The sequence below is a fragment of the Trematomus bernacchii genome, unplaced genomic scaffold, assembly GCF_902827165.1.
Source record: "Trematomus bernacchii unplaced genomic scaffold, fTreBer1.1, whole genome shotgun sequence".
NCBI lineage: Eukaryota > Metazoa > Chordata > Actinopteri > Perciformes > Nototheniidae > Trematomus > Trematomus bernacchii.
This window is the reverse complement of record NW_022987686.1, coordinates 255,201-281,957: the sequence shown is the minus strand read 5'-3', so window position 1 is coordinate 281,957 and position 26,757 is coordinate 255,201. Positions and strand designations below refer to the sequence as shown.

The window sequence follows — 26,757 nt, the reverse complement described above, 5'->3', positions numbered from 1 at the left end:
AAGTCGTATTTTAAAATGAGTTGTGTTCTTGTTAAACAAGTGTATTAAGTTATTATGATCTTAATATTTTTAAGTGACTTGATAAAATAAAGTGGAACCTGTTGACAAAATACACTTAATTTAAGTCATTTGTTGAGTGTGTGAGAAGTTTGTTCCCCTTCTTTTCAAAAAGTTGAATAGTTTTCAGTTTAAGAAAAGGATCAGAGAGATGGAGGTGAAGACAGAAGTCAACAGGTGTGATGGAGACGGTCGATCACAAATCATCAGAAAAGCGTTTGTTGATGTAATGTGCATATTTAACCTACAATTAAAGAAGAGTCAACATCTATCTGGAAGACAAACAGTTCTTTGTTCCCACATTGGCCGTTGATTAGCGTGGTTTTGGTCATTACAGCTGCCTTTCAACTGAAATGTGACGGAATCACGCAGTCAATGTTTTTAATTATATGCTTATTAAAACGTTTTTGTCCCCCTATTTATAAAGAACGACAAACAAAACAAAGAAACTTATGTTAAACCCTAATGGAAAGCACTTATCTTAAGGCTCCCAATTTAGTATTTTGTAGCCAAATATAAACATTTAATAGATTGAACATCTCTATCAACACACTATAATACATCTTCCCATGTTTGCCCATAAGTGGAGTTAGCTGTATTAACAATATAATAAATGCTAATACAGTAACACTTCACAGGTAAGTTAATTGTATTAAGCACTTTTCTTATAGCTATATAATGTGTTATAACCCATTGATTAAATGTTTTGTATACTGCTTATAAATGCTTTTTGTGTCTGGAGACTTTTGTTATTTTTAATAAAGTTATTTTACAATTTGTACAAGAATAGTTCAAAATGTCATTAATGTCCCGAATGTACACACCACTACAATAAAAACCGAGAATAGATAATAATTCCTTTATGTAACTTCTACACTCTCTTGTTACGAGTTTTTAAAGGTCAGATAACTATTTGCTTTATAGTTTATCTTTTGTTAACTGGACTTATAACTTCACACTGTAAATGTTAAATTGATATTTAATTTAATATGCCATTCTTGCACCCTAAATGTAAATAATATCCACTTTTATATTGTGTGAGCTGTAATTTACCCCTTCAATAGTGTTTTATTTGTCAGATTTTCACGGTCATCTTTTATATACACATTGTATAATTGTTTAGTTTCTACTCTTTTGTATTTCTTATTATGTGCAATACTCTGTTTTACATGCTGTTGCAACGAAAAAACAATCCCAATTTGTGATACGTATATTTTATCCTGTAAAGTCATATCTGAGACAGTGTTTCTTCAATATATTATAAATCCACAAGAGGGAGCTATTGTCTGTCAACGATTCATCAAACAAGTGGAACTGTTGACAGTCCATGTGCAATGATGGTATTATCTTTGTTTGATTTGAGGTCATTTACACTCGGATTTTCTTAAGTACAAATAGAAATACCATACATACTGATAAGTTAAAAAGCATAACCTGCATCCACATTTTTTTTCAAATTAACAAAATTATAACCAATAAAATACTGTAAGTACCAAAAGTAAATCATTATGCAGATTAGCAACTTGCAAAAATAAATGAATTCTATTTTCTTCTTCTTATATTGTAATCTTTAATAACATATCATATTTTCTCTGATGATAAGATTTTGTATTAACAATCGGATTATTTAAAGGCTGTTGTAAATATCTAAATAAATGTACACAGTGCCATGTCTTTGTCTTATTATGTAACATACAAACGTAATTACTGGAATAAAAGTACCTCAAATGAGAAATGAAGTACAGTGCTTGAGTAAATGTATTACTTCCAACGTTAAGTGCTTAGTATGAGTCATATCAAAACAATGTTGATTGCTTTAGAAATGATGAGTTTACAACATTTTATTGTTATTATAATATAACCATTATAAACGCTCTGCATTGCCTCACAGTCACTCCCTCTGTAACATCCACCGACCAGTTCCTCCACACTTGATAACACGTGTTTGATGTGCGAGATAATTTAATTAAAACCCTATAATTCTGTAACAACTCACTCAGGAGACACAATGCGATGCCATTACTCTCCCCCTTGCTCCCTCCCCTCGGGTGACTCGTTTCCTCGATAGTAGAAGTACTTAAAAGGCACAAGTTCATGAGCTGAGGAGCGCAGAGGAACAGTCAGGACTCAGGAAACAGCTGCGCAAAGACGCAAAGCAAGAGAAGAGGTGAAAGAAATAAGAAATCATTTGGGATCAAGAGGAAACACTGGGAGATAAAAACGTTTCTGGAGAAGGTAAGTCTCCCCAAAAACTGCTGCTTCTACTATCTCAGTCTATCTACAGGTTTACAACGCCAGCCTGTGTATCATTTATGAACATGTAATGTCAGTACACGTGTGCCTTGATGCCTTTATCACGGAAATAAGTGGTCCTTGAAATCCAATAAGGCACAATTAGTTCTACATGTATATTATTTATTTATTCTTGCCCCATTATTTTGATATTTGTGATTTAAAAAAAACGTTTAAAGTCTTAAGTATGTTTTACTGTTGGAGTAGCATCATATTTCCATTGCAAACTAGCTGTAGCTTTTGTGCATATGGCAATACATTGGATTTTGAGGTAGGCTTATTGTAGATTCATACTATAATTATTATTTCAAAATGATGAAACAAATCAAAATAACTGTATTTACTGTTCCAAGTTAGACATCCTGTAACCAGATGATTCCTCCATGACATCCTTAAGATAATAAACGGTGCGTTTCAGTGCCTGTAAGAAGGGGCTGAAATATTTCCCAACACACTTGAGTTGAGAGGATTTTCTGTATCCAGGATGTAACCTTGAGTAACTCATGAAGGACTACACTTATCAGCGGCTTTTGGACCTTGCACTGTAAGAGCCTCGCCTCTGTGGCACGCGTTTGATCACATGCAGGATGACACAATCTACTGTCCTTCTCCTTCACAGTCACTGCTTGGTGAACCCACGTGCTGCTGATCTGCTGCTGCCTCAAGGTAACCCTTACCTTCACCTCACAAAATGTCATTGTCACTAATCCAAATGTTCTTGGTTAAACTGGCAGTAAATCTAACAAAATCTTTTTTAATCTACCTCACTTTCTATTGAGGTATTTTTGAGTTTTCCTACAGTCTTAGTCTTTGTTCTTAGTTGTTTGATCAGTCTCTATCTGGCTCTGCTCATCAACAAAATATCTTAACTAGAAAAACACTTTTGGGTGATTTAAAGGTGGAATATCACCTTGGGTTTAAACGTTTTAGAAGGTGAGAAAATGTATAGATAGTCTTTAAACAGTTACATCCAAAACGTTCAAATAAATACAGGTGTGTTGGGACATTATTTCACCCATAAATCGCCTAAAACAATCTTGTTTTCTTAAATGAAACACATTTTGATTCAGCATATTGCAAATTTGTTTTAAAAACCTTACCGCTATCTTGACCTTGAAGCAGCACGTCTTACTCCATTAACTTAGTGTTTGTACACTTGATTGTGGGTTTATTATCTCAGAGGGACATGAACCATGTTTTTGTCTCATCATCAAACCCCATACATGCTGAGGATGATGAACTTTGGAAAACATGTGACCAGTTCTGCTGACACTAACTCTGCATGTGTGTGTGTGTGGACAGCTATGAGTCAAAATTGTTTTGTGTGTGTGTTGGTAATTCTTCCTCAGCTTGTATGGTTACTAATGAAGAGCCAGTGTTTTCAGGCATGTGGTGTGTTTGCTCCTTTCCTCTCTGTCAATACACTCAACCTTAAAAGGCCATTTGCTGTGCGGCCTAATGGCTCTCCAATCCACCAAACTGCCCCTAAATCCACCAGTGTCCACACTAATGTATGATTTTCTTTGCATGTTTGTTCTCACATTAGCGCTTTGGGCATGTAAATATGTTTTTGTTTGATTGGGACAGGATTGAAACAACACAAGTATTTGCTTTATGTGTGTCCTGAAAATCAGTCTCTATGGTGACAGCATCACTGATATGACGTGTGTGTCCTCCACAGATGGAAGGAGATGACGATAGATAACCGCCGGGAACGTTGACCAGTCTTCAGTCACACATCAACGAGAAAAACTCTCCAATTGTGACTGAAATATTCCCATTTCTAACTTATATATTTAAAAAACACCAAAAACACGAACAATGGCGTCCTACAGCCCCGCCCCAACGGAAGAGGAGAGCAATGGCAGCCCCCCGTCTGCAAAGAAAGGGGAGTCCATGAAGCTGAAGAAGGAGATCTCCCTCCTGAACGGGGTCTGCCTGATCGTGGGGAACATGATCGGCTCGGGGATCTTCGTCTCACCCAAGGGCGTCCTCATCCACAGCGCCTCCTACGGCCTCTCCCTGGTGGTGTGGACCGTCGGGGGGATCTTCTCCGTGTTCGGCGCCCTGTGCTACGCCGAGCTGGGGACCACCATCACCAAATCCGGGGCCTCCTACGCCTATATCCTGGAGGCCTTTGGGGGTTTCATGGCCTTCATCCGCCTGTGGACGTCGCTGCTGATCATAGAGCCCACCAGCCAGGCCGTCATAGCCATCACGTTCTCAAACTACATGGTGCAGCCCATCTTCCCCACCTGTATAGCTCCGTACCTGGCCAACAGGATGCTGGCTGCTGGTTGCATATGTAAGTACACATTTGGAGTGTGGGTTAGGGTTAGGGTTAGGGTTAGGGTTAGGGTTAGGGTTAGGGTTAGGGTTAGGGTTGTGATATTGAGAGAATGGAAAAGAAAAGTCACCTATTATGCAAAATCCACTTTTTCATGTCTTTTATACATCAACATGTGTCCCCTCTGTGTAAAGAGATTCTGAAAGTTTCAGGAAAAAAGACCCCCCCTCTTTTTGTCCTGATCCATTTATATAAAAACCTGTCTGAAAATGAGCTGATCAGATTTTGGGCACTTTATGATGTCATAACGTTTTTTTGGCTTGTGTAACCATTAGCCAATCACCAACCAAGGTAACCCCCCCCCCCCACCTTATCACCTGAATCTCCTCCTAGAGCACCATTGTGTTCTTTTTAACCAGATATCTCTCAGAGGGGCGTGGGGAGGGGCTCCTTATTTTCATCTAAAGTAACAGACAGAGAAACAGGGCTGAAACAGAGGGGATTATGGGATGCTGCAATGATCTGTTTGGTGCCAAACACTTCAGAGACATGTTTTGTATATATCCGAGACCTATGATATATTGTTGAACATTTGTATAATAGGGGACCTTTAAGAAAATGCCACAGTTTTGTAGACTAGAGAAGTGAAAAACGGTGACACCGCTGCTGCCGTCAGCACGTCTGCAGCAGAAAGGCTTACTGACAAAGGAAAAAGGAACTGAGCATCAAGTAGGAGGAGAAAAGGAAAAAGCCATTTTACTCAATCTCAGATTACGAAATCCATGTCCAACACGTGAGGAGTCACAACTCTTTATTGGTATGGGAACAGCAAGACTGTCCTTTAAAGTAAATCTTTGTGAAAGGATGTGCCGAGCTAACTTGGACACATTGACCCTATGAAAGAGCAGAGCTGACAAATCAATCAAACTAACAAGAAATTCACAACGCTTCTCACCACGGCAACCAAACTCCATTTAAGAGGCGACGAAATACCAACGCTCAAGCAACCACACAAGAAGCCAGAGTTATAGCTTACAGACAAGCCCTGATCAAGATAAAAAATATACATATTGTGCTAGTTTGCAATAAATATTACTCATGCGTCCACCCACTCATTCATGCATGAAGACACATTTAATACCGGAACATGCACTCTTGTGCCAGGCTCCAATAAGCAGTTCCCGGAGGAGGAGAGGCTGATAGCTGTGAGGTAAAGTCCTGCAGGGAGACTCTGACCTGAGAGGCTAACGGCTACTGCCAGCTCAGCACAGGAGAGAGGCTTCAAAACTAAATACGCTTCCTGTCAGATACAATACTGTAAACTGGAAATATAATTGTATCCTTTATTAGTTGCTTTTGGTCATACTAATATTGGTCAAAGTTATTTTAAATGGAATTTGTTTCTTAGCGAGAACGTCTCATAAAAATGTAATTGAGCAGAAGTTGGTCTAAATGTATGGAAGCCAATTCATGCCAGGAAAAACTCAAAATAAGATGAAATGTTATGCATGAACAAATCTTTGTAAATCAAAATAAATGTAAGCTTCTAGAGATAGTTAAAGTCAAAAATAACTAGTAGCAAGTTTTGATGTGCGCAATATTTTAATTAAACCCCCATAATTTTATGTCACTCTCTGCAAGGCTTTATCATTATTAAGTCAAAATCTTGATTTACTATCTCATAATTTATACTAAGGTCAAACATTTTAAATCCTTTTCTTAAAGTCTTAATTTCTTTAATAATCATACCTTATAAAGCACACTTCTTGATTTAGTATTTCATAATCAGGATTGAATACTCTTGTAAATGGTTAATCATGATGTTTACTTAATATCACATACTTTTGACTCGTATACATAATTTTCTTTTTCCTAATGGTTATTTACTCAGTACTACATTTTAATATTTTTTTCAATGTTTTTTTGTGGAAATGGGCTTAACAAATCTCCGAAACGACCCTCTTTCTCCACTTTTCAAACCACATGACAGAAATAAATGGCAACTTTTACGAAAACTACTTTTTTGATATATCAGCGGTAAGAAAAACACCTTATTCACTCACCGAATGTACATTATTCTATATTATTTTTTCTCTACATCTGGACCGTATTTGACCTTCCTTACCCGATCTCACACCTCCCACCCTCCTAACCTTTCACTGTCAACACACCACGCCCCTACTTCTGTGTGGCAAAGTCTCCCTCTCGCTCTGGGCTTTATTGTATTTGACCGGACCTCCTGCTGGGAAGGGGCTAGTTATGATCCTCTACCTGTCAAAGTGATGGAAGATGATAGTGTTATGATACGTCCCCTCACTGCGGATGAAGGTGGTCAACAACAAAGAGGAGGGGGGGGGGGGGGGGGGAAGTGATGTCCTAACGTCTTGAGCGATAAGTGAGAGGAAGCGCTCTGACATGGTGAACTTGTAGATACAATGTCTCCACTCAGCTGGATAATTTGTGCCACGTTTCTGAACTTGAAGGGATAACGTGCTGATAAGAGGCCTGAGAGAGATAAGTCACAGAAAGAAGCACGAAAACATGTTTTCCAAGAAGTTGCAATAAGGATAGAAGTAGCAGTTTTCCCTATCAGTCATTGAGTCAATAATGTTAAAAAATCTCCAGCCTCCAGCAGAACAATACAATATTTAGTGACCGACTTCCAACTGTACCTGTGTGTGTGTGTGTGTGTGTTTCTGTGTGTGTGTGAGCTTGTATGTGCTGCACTCAGCTGTTTCCTCGTCTGAAAAACAAATGGCCAGTCTGCTTGAGTCAGCAGCAGCGTTTCCTTAAATCACACACGGAAACATGCCGGCACACACTCAGTTTACAGAGCAAATGTCACCCACTCGGAATATTAAATGATTAGTTTCTGTGTGTTTTATTGATCCATATTCATGCATGTATTTTGGTTTCTTTCACTTACCTCAGGTTTGCTGACCTTTGTGAACTGTGCCTATGTAAAGTGGGGCACCAGGGTCCAGGACTTCTTCACCTACGCCAAGGTCATCGCCCTCATCGCAGTCATCATCGCCGGCCTGACGAGGATCGGACAAGGTCAATAACTCATCTCGCACCCACCAATATCTTACCAAATGCTAGATAATAACTAGACTTACACAGGTGATTATTTCTGCTTAAAATGAAATGAATGTGTCGGTGTTTTCCAGGTCACACACAGAACTTCGAGGGGCTTTTCGATGACTCGTCTCAGGATGCAGGACACATCGCTCTGGCTCTGTACTCGGCTCTGTTCTCATACTCGGGATGGGACACCCTCAACTTTGTCACAGAGGAGATCAAGAACCCAGAGAGGTGAGGAGAGAATAGTACATACGAAATAAAAGCAATCTTTAGTTTGGATCAAATTAGGCTTGATTCACGCTTTATAGACAGAATATATTGTAAAATGTAGCTGAAGATATGCCAAATTCAGGGAGCATCTTGCAAAGTTAAGTCTTTTTCAGTATGACATTGCTTCTAATTGAACTGTGGATTTTAAAAGCACATACAAAAAAGTATCTCTTACAGTATGAAGCTTAACGCAATATTCTAATGGGCATCTACGTCTGGTGAGCTCTGGAAACTATTCAATTAAGAGAACAATCTGTAAAAAAAGGAGATTATGCCATTTCTGAAAAACTCATCACGGGAATTCCTATGGTATAAGACAGTTAAATATGAGTTAATGTGACAAATCTCTCAAAAACCCAAAGGCAAATGTGCTAGAAATCAAATGTGTGATGTCATCAAGCATAAGGATATGCAGCCGCTCCAGATTTGATACCTGATGACTTCACAAGTTTCGGTTTCTGGCTTTAAGAGAGAGGAAGTCATGTTCACAGATATTGATGTTCTCCTTTATATCAGAATTCTGTACTTCCCCTAGGCATAGATAAGAAAAATGTGATGATTTAGGTTGGAGTATTGTCTTCTGCTGATATATTACTAGTTTTAAAACAACCTTTCTGCAATCTGTGACCACTTACTACAGTTAACTTCACAAGATTATTCCTGTAAAGCCAAAGGAAACGCTTACTTTCCTTGCACAAAGGTTGCCAGTTCTGCTCTGATGTCTCAGACAATAGGAAACAATCACATTGAGTGTGTGTGTGTGTGTGTGTGTGTGTGTTTGAGCCCTTTGGTGTGATTCACAGAGCCAAACACTGATCAAATGAAGTAAGACTACACATGTGATTGGATCACAAGCCTCTCCCAGAGTTCCCAGGGAGATTAAGTGACAAACGGCCCCAATTTATCACAATCCCCGTCCTCCCCTCACCCACGGGGTCGATCTGCTCTTGACCTTAAGATGTCTAAAGCCTCTGTTTCTCATTTGTTTTGCTTCCCTCTGCTGGTTGTCTTGGTGAACTACAGGAATCTTCCACTGGCCATCGCTATCTCCATGCCCATCGTCACCGTCATCTACATCCTGACAAACGTGGCTTACTACGCCGTCCTGCCCATGAACGCAATCTTAGACAGTGATGCTGTGGCTGTGGTAAGTTCATCTCTCTCTGTGCTTGCTGTGCCAATGTAAATCTCCCCTTTGTGGGACGAATAAAAGGGACTCTCATTCTAATTACTTTGAGTCCATCAAGTGCATTAACACCATTCATTCTCTTGTTTCTAGACGTTTGCAGACCAGGTGTTTGGCGTCATGAACTGGACCATTCCCTTGGCGGTGGCTTTTTCCTGCTTCGGAGGACTCAACGCCTCCATCCTCGCTTCCTCCAGGTGAGGGAACTTGTTTTGTTGTCATTTCATCTCCGTGTTATCAGCGCCTTACTCATTGTGTCCAACAGCGACAGAATATGTTGTCAACTCTAGCTGAAGATATGCCAAATCTGGAGAGCACCTTCAATATGAAGTCTTTTTTTAGTATGACATTGCTGTGGATTTTGAAAGCACATCAACATTTATATCTTAAAGTATGAAAACCATACATTACTTTGAACAGGAGGAATAATTACGATCGCAACCAATGTTTCCATATTCTGAGGGCATCTAAGTCTGTCAAGCTCTGGATATTATTCAATGCAAAGGAGCAAAATCTTAAAGGGGAAGTACGCCCCTTTTCGAAACTTGTGCAGGGATTTCCTATTGTATAAAACAGTCGAAAAATATGAGTAGATTGGACAAAATCTTTCCTAAATCCACAAGCAAACGTGTGATAAAACTCAAATGTGTGACGTCATCCAGCATAAGGATATGCAGCAGCTCCAGACTCTATACTTGATGACATCACAAGTGTTAGTCTTCTCTTGTTTTTGGTTTTACGAGTAGCTCGACATCATCGTCCATTTTCTTTGTGTCTCTAAAGGCTGTTCTTCGTGGGCTCCAGAGAGGGCCACCTGCCAGACTACCTGTGCATGATCCACGTCCATCGCTACACTCCCATCCCCGCGCTGCTCTTCAACGTCAGTCAACCCTCATCGATCATTTCCTGTCCATCACATGACATCTGTTTTATTCCCCTGTTGCGTCCATCACAGTCTGACTGGGGTTGTTTCTTGTTCCTCTCCGCAGGGCGTCATGGCTCTGATATACTTGTGTGTGGAAGACGTCTTCAGGCTGATCAACTACTACAGCTTCAGCTACTGGTTCTTCGTCGGGCTGTCCATTTTGGGGCAACTGTATCTGCGCTGGAAGCAGCCGGACAGGAAGAGGCCGCTAAAGGTAAGAAACAGAACCAGAGATATCACCTGCAGCCTACATTACCCACAATACAACTCAACACACCAATTATTTTCATCTTCAAATGTGACATCACATAGTAATTCACCAACAAAAGGACCATTTATTTATCAATTACTCACCCTGGCTTACCTTAAAGTCATGAATAAAACAATGTACAAAGAATCCAAAAGTGGTGAAAAGTCACAATTAATTGAAGTCAATGGTGGCCTAATTTAGCAAGAGCAAAACTACATCTAAACATCCGTTAAAAAACTCAAACACAACACAAAAAGTGTAATCCAAATCTCATATTTCCAGTTGCACGCCCACTACTTCCACAGGTTGTTGATACTGTCAATAACTGTAAAGGAAAATAACATTTTTTCTTTTTATAACAACAATCCAAGGGCTAAAAATGTATGGTATTGTATTTTATCTGCACTTGTAAAGCACCTTGTAACTGGTTGTGAAAGGTGCTATAGAAATAATGTTTATCCTATAATTTTATGTTGTAACCCTCAACTCTATTTTCTCTTCGTCCCTCAGCTCAGTCTCATCTTCCCCATCGTTTTCTGCCTCCTCACCGTCTTCCTGGTGGTGGTGCCGCTCTACAGTGACACCATCAACTCTCTGATCGGTATCGGCATTGCCCTGTCGGGAATTCCCGTGTACTTCCTCTGCATCTACACTCCGGCCACGAAGAGGCCGCTGGCGCTACGGAGATTCATCGGTAAGAAAACTGCAGGATTAACACATTGCTTTCATACATTAAAACCATCATTGACATACTTTAAAACAGCAGGGGTCTTAAGTAACCTCAAAGCCACTGACCAGTTTGATTCCTGTTGGATAATTGGCTCTAATGTCCAAGGAGGGAATTAAAAAGGATTAGGGTGCAAAAATAGATGTTATTTGGCTGAGGGGTAATGAAGATTTACCTGAGGAAGGAGAATAAGAGAAGCAGGGAGAATTGCAGGACACAATATTGATCTTAACACAAAGAAAAATGATAGACCTTCCTTTACCAAAAATGGTGTGAGGGCATGATTTAAAAGAAAATATAACAAACTGTCTGAAACTATAGAAAAATATCTGATTATTTATGCCAATTTCACCACAAACAAGACTCACAGTGATGTATCTAACTTGCTAAATTAAAGGGTGTATTTCTGAAAACTGCAGTGCACCCTGGGAAATGTTCCAGCCTAACTGTCTTTTAACCGAGTGCTAGACATGTTCAAGTTGGGTCGAGCTATTTCCTTAACATGATATCATAGCTGCTGCAGAGTGCTTTAACATTAATGATGTCAACTTAAAAGATGTTGTCAATGCTTACATCTGGATTTGGTGTAATGGTACATGAACAGATCGTTTAAACTTTCCTCTTGTCTTCATTTCTTTCAGCTAAATTCGGCGTGGTGATCCAGAAGGTGTGCTTCTCTGTTCTGACTGAAATGGACCACGAAGAGTAGACGTTTGGTTATCAACAGCCTGCCGGAGACCCGCAAACGCACAAATGTAGAACCTGAACGCATCGTGGCCAGCCGCCTCAAGGCCTCGATGGACGAATAAGCATTTGGGCTTGAGCTGGACCCAGCTCTCTGACCTGTCAATCATCCTGATGTTGCCCGGGTGACTGATGGCCAGCATTTCACTCCAGCTGACTTCAGAGGGAACATTTGAATGCACTCCTGAATTAATCAACACCTCTTTATACGACAGAACTTGTAGAGAATTATTTAATTCACACGTCAGGACCGGTATTTTGTGTAGTTTTTCAATTTTATTGGAAGGTGGCAAATTATTATTGTAAGAAATTGTGTGCTGCTGCATTGCTGACCGTAGGAACATCCTTGGTGTTATTTTTATTATAATTTGCACAAAGAAAATCAAGCCGTAAAAGAGATTTATGTTCCCACGCTCACTCATGTGGGAGGAAAGGTTAATAATGTTTTATACTGTCAGCTGTGATGTCTAGTGAAGGGCTATTTTTACTAAAATGTACTTTCTTGTGATTTAAACATGGTGTTTAAATGTAAGAGTTTGTGACAGTTGAGCTGCAAGCAAGTATTTATAATAAAATTACTTCTCGACAACATAAATCGACCAATGTCTTTGATTTCCAAGTATGTTTCTAGGGAAGTGGATTCACTTAAATGTATGTCTTTTTTTATTCCCAAACCCAGGGAAATTCACCTTAATAACATAAAAGGCAAGAAAACCTCTCTAAACAGCATTATTTTAGGGCCAATCCACTAACTGATCAGTTGACTCATCATTGCAGCTAAGTTTTATGAAAAAAATCACAACATTACACCAAAGTGGTTGTTTTGAAAATGACTTGACATTTTAATTACTACTATAATCAGGGATGCAAACTCATCAGGTATGAAAAAGGTGACAAGGATCCGAGCCCCCCGACCCCACGGAATATCGGCTTTAAAATGAGGAATAACAGAGGATTTTAGCAGTCAGAACAACTAAAGCAGCAGTTAATAATAACAGAAACGCCAAAGAGTCACATCTAATAGAAATATATTTAAGCATTTATTTTAATTGTGTAGCAGTCAGTTTATAATTTTGGCAGGACTGTTGAGCATTTTGAAAATGTATTTTCATGCCTCTGTGCAAGGCTGTCTTTCTATCTTTATAGCCAGTGGTGTAAAGTAACTAAGTTCATAAACTCAAGTACTATACTTGGGTACACTTTTTAGATACTTGTACTTTATTTAAGTATTTCAATGTTTTGCTACTTTGTTCTTCTTCTCCTCTACAGTTCAGAGGTAAATGGTGTACTTTTACTCTACTACATGTATTGAATACCTTTAGTTACTTCACAGATGTGGATGAATGATGTGAAATATAATCAAGTGTTAAATCAGACTTTAGTTCCACCTGGAGTAAATTCACAAGCTACCCTGCAGTATACAAAGTCATTCAAACTAGCTGCACCTTTACCAGCTTTGAGAACACTTTCATGATCAATCATTATAAAACATATCATATATATTAGTCTGAAATGGACCAATCTGCACAATGACTACTTTTGCTGTTGCTACTTTAACTATATTTTGATGATAATACTTTTACTTGAGGAACATTTTTGAATGCAGGACTTTTACTGTAACAGAGTATTCCTACACTCTGGTACTTCTACTTTTACTCAAGTACAAGATCTGAGTACTTCTACTTTTACTCTAGAACAAGATCCGAGTACTTCTACTTGTACTCAAGTACAAGACCTGAGTAGTTCAACTTTTACTCAAGAACAAGATCTGAGTACTTCTACTTTTACTCAAGTACAAGATACTTATACCACCTCCGTTTATAGGCTATGAAAGAAACTATTTGAAAACGAAGGCTAAAGCTAACGTTAGCAGATAGTGACAATGTATGCTAGTTAGCTAGCTCAACGATTCATTAAATAATATTGCGACAGAAACACTTTTCAGTGCACATCACGCTCTGCTGCTCCGAACACCCCGTTCTAACCAGCGGTCCAGTCTGTGCCACAGTGACTCTGGACCGCACAGTTAATATTAACGAACGCACCGTAGGTAATGTAGCTGCTGAAGCTAGACCCTCATCCCGGAGCAGCAGAGCCTTATTATACATCCATGAGCAGAGCTGACAGGCAGGAAGACTTGTGCTCCCGCTTCATTATAATATATAAAAAAATAACACCTTGCGTGTCATGATGGCACATAACAGCTCGCGGCCGCAGATTACTCCGGGTCCCAGACCCCCCCCCATACCCCAAAAATATTTTTATTGCAGATCTACATGAATCACACAAACGACCTATTTTGGAATCAAAACGGCGAATTTCGCCGAAAGGTGACAAGTTTGCATCCCTGATATAATACACATAATTATTGATAACATAATTACAATGGTCTCCTTCTCTGTCATCTCTTCCATTCATAAATAATTACATAAATCACTTTCAGTCTGCTCTGCCTTGCCAGCAGGCTTTTCCGTCTTCCTCTGACGCTGCAGCCATGGGTGTTGCCGGAGGGGATTGTGGGTAAAAGTCTGCCTCAGTGGCCCTGCAGAGAAAAATAAAGAGAAGTCATATAGCACTTTTTATTATCCTTTATTCTCATTTAGAGAAATTACATTTAGAGAGTTTCTTAGCGACTGAAATAAAGCCACAATAAGAATAACATCTGTGGATGTGAAGCTGATGAACCGACCTTAAGCAGCGAGGTCCAGATGATTTTAAACTCTTCCTTGTTTCTCTGCCAGCTCTCGGGCCATTTGAGTGTTTTTCCAGCCTGCAGACGAGACATTTCCAACATGTAAGACAACTGACTTGGCCTTAAATCGTAATCTATTAGATGCAAGTTCGGACACCTACTTTGCCTGATGCTTTCCAATAAGCCGTCACTGTTGGCTGGGATTGGGTGTGGGATCATCGCCGGGATCTTTAACCTCTCTCTGACCAATGGGTGTCTGAGCAGGGCGACTTGACCCAGGGAGAAGCAGTTGGAGGTCAGCCAGTAGGTGAACACCGCCTGAGGTTTGGTAGAAGAGAAAAGGGTTGACAATTAATTTAAAGGGGACCTATCATGCAAAATGCACTTTGTGATGTCTTTTATACATAAATATGTGTCCCCGGTGCGTCGGGGAACTCACGCAGCGTCAGAAAATAAAACCCTCTCTCTTTTCCTCCGTACCCAAATCTTTTAAAAACGGGTGTACAACGAGCGGATACAGATTACATCCGAACTGACGTCAAATCGGCGGCGGACCCACAGAAAGTTGCTATCAGAAACAATGCCTGACGTGTTTTGGACGTAATCTCGTCTTTGTTTACATTAGCAAGCCTCGCTAACACTCAGAGCTAACCTGTACTGTAGACTGCACATGTGTTTAAAAAGCAGGAAATAAAAAAAGAACTCACCTTGTGATAAACCCGCAAGAGAAAAAGCATTTGAGCTCCATACTATTTCAGAAATAATCCTTGACGTGGTTTAAACAGGATGGCGTTTTTTCACAGCAGAATTTTACTTTATCTCCAGTAGAATTCTGATCAGGCATTAGCTCCGCCTCCTCTTTTTTCAAGCTAAGGACCCAAGATCCGCGTTTCTCTAACAGGGCTTCAAAAGAGGGGTTTGAGCAGTATGAGGCATGGCTACAATGGGTGAACTGTTTGGTATTTTGAAAAAAAAACTTCACAGACATGTTTTGTATAGGTATGGCCCTACAATATATTTTTCAAATATAGCATGATAGGTCCACTTTAAGAAATCTGCAGTCATTTAGATGCATTTACAGAATGTAAGATGTGATTTGAGGTTAAAACAGTAAACTGACTCACTGTGGGGAAGCTGATAGTGAAAGGGAGGACGACAAAAGGCATGATCCTGAACACAGTCTTCAAGTGTCGCAGTTGGGGGTTTTCAACACCAGACTCGGCACCAAACTAAAAGATAAAGCGACAATGCGGTGATTATTTGGCTTTCTTTCTTTAATGTCTTTCTGTAAGACAAGTTAGGTCAAAGCCTGCTGACCTCCAGGATGAAGAACATGGTTCCTGTGACGATTACAGGGAGGATGTAAAAAGGATCTGCTGCCGTCAGGTCGGGGAACCAGAGCAGGCCTCCGCTCTGCATGCTGGGCACCGGCAGTTCAGACATCTTCCTCAGCGCCATGAAGAAGGAGATGAAGACTGGGGCCTGGAGGAACACGCGAGGGATTTATCCTGATGGTATTAAGTGATAATCAATAAAACACATATAGTATTACCCTTTCTATTTTCTGTTAACTCTTTGATGCAGGTACTCACACAGGTGACCAGAATTGTACCATGACTAACAAAATGTATTGTAATTTAACAGAGAAAATGATTGCCATATCCACATTTTAGAAATGTGAAGGTCCCTCTTTAGAACAGTTGGCACTGCAGTATTTAATGTGAACAGCAGGTGGCACATGAAGCATTTCCTGTAATGTAGCCTCAACAAAAGGTCAATGTATAGAATTACAAGGAAACTTAGTTAATTGTAAAATAACTCTGTTAACTCAAAGTTCAAAGGTATTTGCATTAAAGTATATTAAACTACTAAAAAGTACTCATTAGGCATTATGGCCCATTTCAGAATATTTATTTAATTACTGGATTATGATTACCGATGCATTACAGACGGTAAAGCTGGTGCTATTACAATTACTTTGTTAACTGCTAATAGATATGTTAACATGTAATTAGATCTCAATGTTTAAAAATAAATGTAGTGGAGTATAGAGTACAGTAGTGAGATCCAAAATGTAGTGGAGTACAAGTGTAAAGTTAAGTAAAATTACCCTGAAATTGTACTTAAGGACAGCAATGGACTAAATTCACTCACATTTCAGGATAGAGAGATAAACTGACCTGAATCAAAGGTACAATGAATCCGCGGAGAGGGTTCACATTAAGCTGGTTCTTGAACAAGCTCAGCCGAAAGGAGGCTTTGGCAACTGAAACATAGAAAGGACAGCTCATGACAAGTTGTTGAAGCTGGATGTCTTCACAAGCACAAACACAAACAGAACTCTAAATGGTGGCTCAAAAGACAAATGAAATGTAGAAGAAGAACGAGATTTTACATTCTAATTTATTTCCACTGTTTTGCGCCTCGCTCATCTGGTTATTCAGTCTGCCAAACACGGCCATAACATTGTGCAGCTTGGCCGCCTCCCTCTTGCCCTTCACGATGACCGGAAACACGGCCAGACGGGCAATCACCGTTCCTAAAGGAGAGGGAGGGATAAAGAGGAAGAAAGAAAAAAGGAAATATTAAACGCTCTCATATACACATGTGAAAGGCTTACATACACTCATGTGACACGTGCTATTATGCACATGATACAGGTGAAACGCTGTCATATACCCATTTGAAATGCTTTCATACACACGTTATACAGAAAACACACATTTGAAACACTCATAAACACACATGTGAAACAGTCTCAAACACGCATCTAGAATGCTCTCAAGCACACGTTATACACTTGCATTAGGGCTGTGCAATTAATCGTATTTTAATCTCGATTACGATTTTGGCGTGCAACGATTACGAAAACAATGTAATCGAAATAAAACGATTATTATTTTTATTAAAAAAAAAAAAAAAAAAAATGTAATTTATTTTTATTTTTATTGGTTTTTCAGTTGAATTATACTTACAGTTCAGGGTAATCAACTGTTAAAAACATACTGTTCAAATTTTCTTTTTCAATATATGGATGTTTTCAAAGTAAATGGATAATCGTTTTTAATAATCGTGATATCAATTATTGACCAAAATAATCGTGATTATGATTTTTGCCATAATCGCACAGCCCTAACTTGCATACACATGTAAATCACCCATAACAGATATGATTTTGAATTCTGATATGCTTTATTACTTTTCCAGAGAATGTCTAATCTAGTGTTGCTTACCTACGACGATGGCCCCCCACCAGGGTATTCCAAGGTCAATGTGAATGTATTCTAACAGGTTCTGGACCATCCCCACAGGTGTGCGTGAGGCCAACCCCAGCGCCGCTAAACTGGGTTCTGTGACCACAGCCTGAAGGACCTCCGCTGCCGTTGATGAGACATCAGCGACCTGCTCAGTGAACGACTGCGACAAAACAGGGATCTGAAAACAAAAATGGAATCATATAGAGTTCGAGGCTGACTAAAGTCTTTAAATTTGACTTTTGATGTAGTCACAGCTACCTGTTCTGTGATTGGTTGTGTGACTATGGGGGTGGGGTCAGCAGGCTGAGAGACAGGGAAGGTTTGCAGCACAGGAAGGACTTCAGAAGCGTCCAACATTGAAGTCGTCGTGGTTCCATCCTAAGGTGGGATCTGTCAATATCAAGTTAACTGATTCTGCTCAACAGCTATTTTATGATTAACCTGTTCACATGTGTGTCATCTCACCTGTGAGCTGTTGTGTCTGACGGCCACAGCGTTCACCCAGAGGAACTTCCTGTTCTGTCTGCGGCCCAGCAGAGTCCTGGCAGCAGGACTGCAGCTCTCAAACACTGTGTGCAGATGGGACTTCTGGAGCAACCGCTGAGTAAAAGAGAAGGACAGTGTCAGCCACATACACGTTTCAAACTAATGACACATGGGGGGCTGTTACTGGGTCACATTAATCGAGGGGGTGGTATTTATTGCACTATATGGTAGTCTAAAACTTTCAAAGGCTATAGTCATATGCACAGCTACAGTCTACTTATGGCAATGGAAATCACAAGTCTCAGGCTTCTCCAACAATGCAACATAAATATACACAAGACATAAAACAATTAAACAAAATAAAGTTATTGCATAAACGCATATGCATGCATTTCAGTGCTTTTGGCAACACTGCCCACGTTGTTTTTGTTTCATAACCTGGTGTTTGGTCAGTTGCAGTAAATACTAGAGAGGCTGTCAGTGTCAAAGTCAAACAGAAGGCTGTGCAGGGGATGCTAACCGGCTAGCTAGTTAGCTTGGGGAAAGTCTCTGTTTGTGACTTTGTTTCAGAAGCAGGGATGAAGCACCACGTGTGAAACTGTAAACAACACTTACGTGGTTCCATATGTCTGAAGGGGGATGGCTGCCCCGGCTCGGTTTTCCACTCTGTCTCAGGAAACATCTCGCTAAACAAGCCGGAGTCACCCCGCTCCTGATGGCAGCCATGCTGGAGGAAAAGCAAAGCTGCTACGGGAAGACGGAGGAGTCAATTCTCCCTGCGCGCAGCAACACGCTTCGCCCATCTTCAGTGTACATTATTTAAAAAGATAATATGGCATTTCTATTGTCCTTTAAAACAACACAAATACATGTTACATTTATTTTCGGGCCGTTTTTGTTTTATTGTAAATGTACCTTTTATTTGTGTAATTTAAGTAGTTTTATGGTTATATTTTGAAGGCAGTTTTGGGCACTGAGTGATTTGGGCACCTTCAAATAATTACATTGAAGTACTCTGCTGGAGTACAACTACTTTACTGTATTTCCCAACTCTCCTTTACAAGGCTACTATACAGTATATCATACATTTTCGGATTTAAAATATTTAGTATAATTTGTACATTATGCTAGAATCAAAAGAAGAGCACTGCACATGTTTAAATGAATTAAAACACATGAAATATATATGCAAAAATTACTGATTTCCAGACTTGACATTTTTGGATATGTAATCATTCAATCAAGTCAGATAACTTCATGAAAGGAGACAATGATAAGAGGTGCTGATCAATTAACTGATTGGTCGACAGCTCTACTATTGTGTACTCAGAAATCTCAACAATACACACCAAAGTTGTTGTTTTGAGGCAGATATGACATTTTAATTAGAATAAAAACATAATGACAACCCTTTCCTCCCACACTGTCCTCTTATCCAGCCATAAATATTTACAAAAATCATCATCAGTCTGTCTATTCAAGAGTGTCCTTCCATGGCTTTTCCGCCTTGCCAGCTGGCTTTGCTTTAGTTGACGCGGCAGCTATGGGGGGGGTCGGCTGCTGCAGGGGATTGTGGTTAAAAGTCTGCCTCAGTGGACCTGCAGAGAAACATAAAGAGAAGACGTATAAAAACATTGAGTTTCAGACCACACAGGAAGTGCCAAAGCCTTGACACCACAGACACAATCACGCTCATAGATCCTTGTAGCCTGCATCTATCAATTGTTTTCTTCAAATACTTAATTGGTCAACAAAATGTCTGTAAATATTGATCAATCAAATGTCTAATTTTGTCCGTCCTACAGTCCAAAAACACAAAATATTAATTGCACCGTCATGAAAACTGGAATGTCTACTTAGTTGCAATCAGTGTTCAGGCCTTAACATATACGCACAAACTGAATATCCATCAAGATTTGTTTACATTTTAAGTATCTTTCAAGTTATGGAGTCATTTTCTCACACTATTTGCTCTTTTTGAGGCCCATAATTCTATTAATGTCAGAGTTACTTCTTTATTATATTATTTTGTTTCGGTCTTATTGTTGTCATACCAGTGTATGGCCACAAGGAGGAGCACATCTGCCGTTTCTACATCAAGACCACATCATTTTGTTGTGCACATTATTGAATAACAGCATTTAAATAAGCAGTCTATTGAGGCTAATAATCCCACAGGCTATTATGTCATTCCAGTTATTCAGTGTTATGCAACTTTATTCTTCATTTATGTCAATTACGATTTACATACACATCATATATCATCATATGATTTAAGCCACATTATATCATATGCAAAATATGCTTTTCCACCTGCACACCTTGGACATACTGACCTTTAGAAGCGTTTTCCAGATGATTATTGATTCTTCTTTCCCTTTCTGCCATCTGCTGGGCCAGTTGAGCGTTACTCCAGCCTGGAAACCAAACCAAAGTTACACCATGGACACAACTTGATAATTTACTTATTCTACTAAAAACTCAAATGAATCCATCAAATGCAATCAGTTGGATGTAGAGTTTAGATACCAACCCTTCTTGAGGCTTTCGATGAAACCCTCAATTTGGGGCATGGCTGAGCTTGGGTGTTCGATCCTTGCCGGGATCATTAACTTCTCTCTGACCAATGGGTGTCTGAGCAGGGCGATTTGAGCCAAGGTGAGGCAGTTGGAGGTCATCCAGTAGGTGAACACCGCCTGAGGTTTGGTAGAGGAGAAAAGGATCGATATTAAACGGCTGCGGCGTATGATGTCTGGTGAAGTTAAAACAATAAGCTGACTGACCGTGGGGAAGTGGATAGTGAAAGGAAGGATGGCAAAAGGCATGATCCTCATCACAGTCTTCATTTTTCTCAGGCTGGGGTTGTCGACACCAGCCTCACCACCAAGCTAAAAGAGACAAAGCAGTGAATAAAACAACATAATCCTGTTGATATTACTTTTCAGGGTTAGAGTTATCTTTCTTTCTTTACGACAAGTAAGTCAAAGCCCGCTGACCTCCAGGATGAAGAACATGGTTCCTGTGACGATTACAGGGAGGATATACAAAGGGTCTGCTGCCGCGAGGTCGGGGAACCAGAGCAGACCGCCGCTCTGCATGCTGGGCACCGGCAGTTCAGACATCTTCCTCAGCGCGATGAAGAAGGAGAGGAAGACTGGGGCCTGGAGGAACACATGAGGGATTTATCCTGATGAGCACATGAACTGGAAAACTGTAATCATACACAAATATTGTTGTTATTTCCAATTTTTGTGAACTCTTTTTAATGCACACGTTGAAGGAAGATGCTGAATTACATTTCACTGGATGTATGCCTTATATGGTTATATGTGGCAAAGTAAATGGATTAATACTAAACGGAGAAATCGAATGCCATATCATCAATATGTTTACAAATGTGAAGGGGCTACATTTATGTGAACAGCATGTGTTCATGTGAAGAATGTTATGTATTTCTCTCTACAAAAGGCAAATGTAAGGAAAGACAGACATGAAAATGAATCCTGCTTTGACAAATTATACATACTTTATATATATATGGATATAACCAGGATAAAGACATAAACTGACCTGAATCAAAGGTACCAGCAATCCACGGAGAGGGTTGACATCGTGCTTCTTGTGGAACAAGTTCACGTCAGAGTGGGCCTTGGCAACTGTAACATGCAAACAACAGGTCATGACAAAGCTAAAACCTGATTTTGTTCTACATGCCCACACAAATTGACATCTCTATTGTGACTTAAAAGAAGAAGAGGGATTTTTTACAGTCAAATTTGTTTCCACTGTCTTTAGCCTCGCTCATCCTGTTATTCAGTTTGGTCAGCTCGGGCATAACATTGTTCAGCTTGGCCATCTCCCTCTGGCCCTTCACGACTAACGGGAACATGACCAGACGAGCAAACACCGTTCCTAAAGGAGAGGGAGGGATAACATGAAGAAGAGGATGGTAAGAAAGGACACAGGAAATACAGTAGACGTACTTACCGCAGCATCAGGTCTAAAACCACCTGACCCACAGGCCATAAGACTATTAAACACCTGAACTTTTGAAGGAACATCCATCTGTCTGCAACTTATATATATCAATATTCCAATTACTGTTTATAGACTATTCTGCACTGTTTCTATTATATTATATTTTATTTTATTTACCTGTACTATTGTATCTGTCTTATTGTGTTGCACTGTTGGAGGAGCCTGTGACCCACGATTTTCATTGTCATAACTACACTGTAGCTATGCACACATGACAATAAAAGCCTTGAAGCCTTGAAAGACGTAGTTTGAATCGCTTGAGTGACTGATTGTTATTGTTGCTCACCTACGACGATGGCCCCCCACCAGGGCAAACCGACATCCATGTGAGCAAACTCTAGCAGGTGCTGGATCATCCCCACCGGGGTGTAGGAGCACAATCCCAGCTCCACTAATCTGGGTTCTGCCGCCACAGCCTGCAGGACCTCAGCTGCAGTCGGCGCGACATCAGCCAGCTGCTCAGTGAACGACTGCGAAAAAACAGAGTCAGCGGACAGAAGCTCAGAGGAGGAATCCAACACTGGAGGAGGAGATGTGTTGACTAATGGTGCCGCCGTGGAAACAGTTTCAACCAGGATCTGAAAATAACAATTCAAATGGAATCAGATCAAATAAACCCATATTGTAAATTCTGATCTTAATATATATCCGAATGTGTCATTAACTCCATGGTTAAAAAACGAATATAATACTATTTCCTTTTGCTTTCGACTGAGGATGAGTTTGATGTTAGTGATGTGCAGCTGTTTCTGATTGACAGATAATTCACCATGTGTCATCTCACCTGTGAGCTGTTGTGTCTGACGGCCACAGCGTTCACCCAGAGGAACTTCCTGTGCTGTGTGCGGCCCAGCAGAGTCCTGGCAGCAGGACTGCAGCTCTCAAACACTGTGTGCAGATGGGACTTCTGGAGCAACCGCTGAGTAAAAGAGAAGGACAGTGTCAGCCACATACACATTAACAAACTACTACAACTACTACTACAACCTGATGACACATATGAGGGCTCTGTCATATCATTACTTGGATGCAATCGATAATGCTACCTGCATACATTCTGATTAATGCAGAAAAATCAGGCGATAAATTGTCAGAAAATGTAAAAGACAAATGTTTTGAAGAACCATTATTCCTTTAGGTTATGAATGTATGCATTGTGGGACTGATGAAGCTAGCAATGGGTTCTGAAAAGTGGTTCTTGCATTACCCAAATCAACTAATTATAAAACAACCTCCAAGACGTTATGATCCAGGGGAAGGTAGCGATGTACTGTATTGACCTTTATGGTGCATTTTAAATTAAAAACTAAACATAATTGACAAAAGAAGGTGTAATGAAAATGCAATAACAATAATGATTAGTTTGGGCTTTAAACCTGCAAACTACAGATACATTTGAATGTAAGGTGACCTGATCCATAGAAGAACCAGATATGAATGCTTAGTGTAACAAAACCTTCATTGTGGATCTGTAAATCACATTGTAGAACCTTTTCCTTTAAGCTTTTTATTTTATTTTGAATTATTGCATCATTAATAAGCACTGCACTAGTGTCTTTGCAGTATATTTTCCTTCATTTCGTCAATAATTATTTAAGTGCCTTGTGAATTAAGAATACTGATTGTGTATACTGATCCTCTTTCTTCGGTCAATAATGAATTGAAACAGATGTTTTGACACAACATTAGATGAGTTTAACACTCATGCGAGCCATGCGATCAAGATCATATGTTCACAATGAAGGATTTACACTTTCAGAAATTGATTAAATGATCTGAGCATTAAGATGAACTCTATGATGATTACCTATCATAAGTTATACATCTCAATGACCTCTGGTGGCCTTTGGCTGATTCCTACAGGTCATGACACATCAGCTGGGTTTGAACTATAAGTTTTAGATTCAGTTTTCAATATTAGAACATAGTTATACTAAATGTGGAGCATTAGCATCAGCATCAGTACTTTAGCAGCATTGTTTTTGCTAGTTGTTGACAAAGCTAACGGCTGCTAACAGAGCCCTGCTTGCATATACTTACATAATGTAAATAATCTCCTGCTGGGCCTACTTAAGTATTATTGTGATTTACGCAACTCTGCCTACGTTGTTCTTGATAAAAGCCTGGTGCATTTGCATGAAATATAAGAGATGCTGTCTTCACTAGAGAGGCTGTCAGTGTCAAAGTCACACAGAAGACATTGGTAACTGTGCAGAGGATGCTAACCGGCTAGCTAGTTAGCCGGGGAAAGTCTCTGTTTGTGACTTTGTTTCAGAAGCAGGGATGAAGCACCACGTGTGAAACTGTAAACAACACTTACGTGGTTCCATATGTCTGAAGGGGGATGGCTGCCCCGACTCGGTTTTCCAGTCTGTCTCAGGAAACATCTCGCTAAACAAGCCGGAGTCACCCCGCTCCTGATGGCAGCCATGGAGGAACATAGAAGCTGCTACGGCAAGCCGGAGGTCTCAATTCTCCCGGCGCGCAGCTACACGCTTCGCCCATGTTTTTTTAAATATATTTTAATATCAATAATACGTAATTACATTCCTTGTACACAAACAAAATAACTAAAACAAATACTTTAATAAATCAACATTTAAAAAAGCTAACATTAAGGTTTCAGAAAATGATGTGAATAAGAATGAAAGACGGATGCAAAATTCTATGGGAAATGACAACAAAACAAAATAAAACACAAATTAAAGGGTTATTATTAATGATACAGAGGTAATAAGAATCGAGACTTAGTACCACTGATCTATTGTGATCAAGATTAAGCAAAAACAAGAACATTCTACATTATGAAAGAAAAACAAAATGCATATAAAGCACTTCACATCATGTACTGTCTAGAATTAAAACACATATACAGCAGGTTATCCATACATTACAAAACCACATATCTAATGTGAGAGGACGCCACCATCTTCTTCTCTTTTTATACATATCAAATATTTCACTCAAGTCATGAAGTTAGATAACTACATGAAGCCAGACAAGGGTAACAGGTTGTACTTTCCAATGGTGAATGTGGCATCAGGTATCAGGTGCAAAATCCCCACAGCAGAGGGCAGTGCAGCAGCTTTTATCTGACCTGTGTGATTCACTATTTTGGATCCAAATGTAAGCAACAAACTCCCTTGAGGCATTGTAGAGTGTTTTCAACCTTTAAAAAGCTGTTTGAGAATCATCTGACTGATTTCGTGCATTTTTAATAACAAACGTATCCTGGTTCAGTTTCTTAGGCCCATTGAAGACAGAATTTTCACAATAAAAGACACCTTTCTGATTCTTTGTGGTCAGGTGGGAATTGAACCCTCAGTCTACTGGGCCACAGTTTTTAACAAGTGAGCTATGAGGAACCTGCCCCAAATGTGTGACATGAATGGAGTCCATATACCAGACGGACAGCTTGTCATTGTGAATATACATCAGTGTGAACTTTTTAAATGAACATGTTAGGTATGATAAGTATGTAAATGTGAAGTTTCTGCTGATTTCACCCTGGTTCTATGAGCTATGTGCCATGAAGACGGTCGGGGGAGACCGCCTGAGAACGCACTGACGTGGGTTCGAAACCTGCCAGAAGACGCAGTGACTGGAGGTATGTCACTCAAATGTGTGTGAAGAGTGTGCGTACGTTCTGCTCAAGTAAATGTACATGTCAATTCAAAACCTTGCGTTCACGTTTACACGTATTTCAACTTGCGAATTTCATCAGCATCCAAGAAGGAAGCAACAGCTCATTGTTACTCAAACATAAATCAATTTTGGGCCCAATTGGTTGAGATAGCTTGACGGGCATTTTTGGCTGTTTTACTTGTTTTAACACTTTAATTGCAGTCAGCAGGATGATCGTACTGATGATGATAGAGGAGATGATCATGTGACCTTGACCTGTATATCACACATACTGCAAACCTGCCTTATATGGACTTTTATAATGGATCATCGCATGGAGATAAAGACTAGGTGCACTTTAAAAGAGGTGCACCCATATGGTGAACATTGTTATTGGTTAATGTTCAATATATTCCTAGCAGCCATAGCATCTGATGAGAACAATAATTTCACCATACTTAAGATATTAAGAAGCTGCTCAGACATGATGCACTACTGTATAAATCCCTTCATAATTCGTTTATTGTATTAACAATCATCAGCATGGTGATTTATATGGAACACTTGGTATACTACACTGTGGCTGTTTTATCTTGTCGGTGTCACGTGAATTCCCCTAAATGTGCTTCGGACTAAAAGTGAAAATGAAAGAGAAGACTGAGTCATTTAGGGAAGGGTGGAGGCTTCCTGTGTGATTGTTGAAGATATGTTTTGCCTCTTTCTGACAAACAAGCTTTGAGTTTATATATGTGTGAAGGGTTCTTTCAAAGTATTTATCATATGATCTCGGGTGAGAAACAGTAGTGCAGATGGGGGTTGTCATTACAAGATTCTGCTC

At 39.8% G+C, this 26,757-nt stretch overlaps 2 protein-coding genes and 1 pseudogene across 3 annotated transcripts; 1 reads left to right on the top strand and 2 right to left on the bottom strand.

Moving 5' to 3' along the window:
• The first annotated feature begins 2,157 nt into the window (after positions 1-2,157).
• slc7a7 (solute carrier family 7 member 7) lies at positions 2,158-12,417 on the top strand. The gene is made up of 11 exons (XM_034136871.1): positions 2,158-2,292; positions 2,969-3,015; positions 4,031-4,654; positions 7,568-7,693; positions 7,807-7,951; positions 9,014-9,137; positions 9,270-9,373; positions 9,960-10,056; positions 10,166-10,315; positions 10,862-11,045; positions 11,720-12,417. Exons 3-11 carry the CDS (start codon positions 4,171-4,173, stop codon positions 11,785-11,787), a joined length of 1,482 nt encoding a protein of 493 aa, XP_033992762.1. The 5' UTR covers positions 2,158-2,292; positions 2,969-3,015; positions 4,031-4,170; the 3' UTR covers positions 11,788-12,417.
• A 1,670-nt stretch (positions 12,418-14,087) lies between these two features.
• On the bottom strand, positions 14,088-19,033 carry LOC117488110 (annotated as a pseudogene).
• Positions 19,034-19,611: 578 nt separating this feature from the next.
• Positions 19,612-24,762, bottom strand: LOC117488108 (mitochondrial inner membrane protein OXA1L-like). Of its 2 annotated transcripts, none has more exons than XM_034136869.1 (10): positions 24,616-24,762; positions 23,080-23,214; positions 22,582-22,873; positions 22,026-22,169; positions 21,828-21,913; positions 21,254-21,418; positions 21,041-21,145; positions 20,791-20,953; positions 20,594-20,674; positions 19,612-19,855 (listed from the first exon to the last, which is right to left on the bottom strand). In XM_034136869.1, the coding sequence occupies exons 1-10, from the start codon at positions 24,724-24,726 to the stop codon at positions 19,731-19,733; spliced, it is 1,407 nt and encodes a 468-aa protein (XP_033992760.1). In that variant the 5' UTR covers positions 24,727-24,762; the 3' UTR covers positions 19,612-19,730. The 2 variants fall into 2 exon arrangements, with proteins under 2 accessions (XP_033992760.1, XP_033992761.1); XM_034136870.1 differs by having other exon boundaries at positions 22,582-22,765.
• Positions 24,763-26,757: the final 1,995 nt, after the last annotated feature.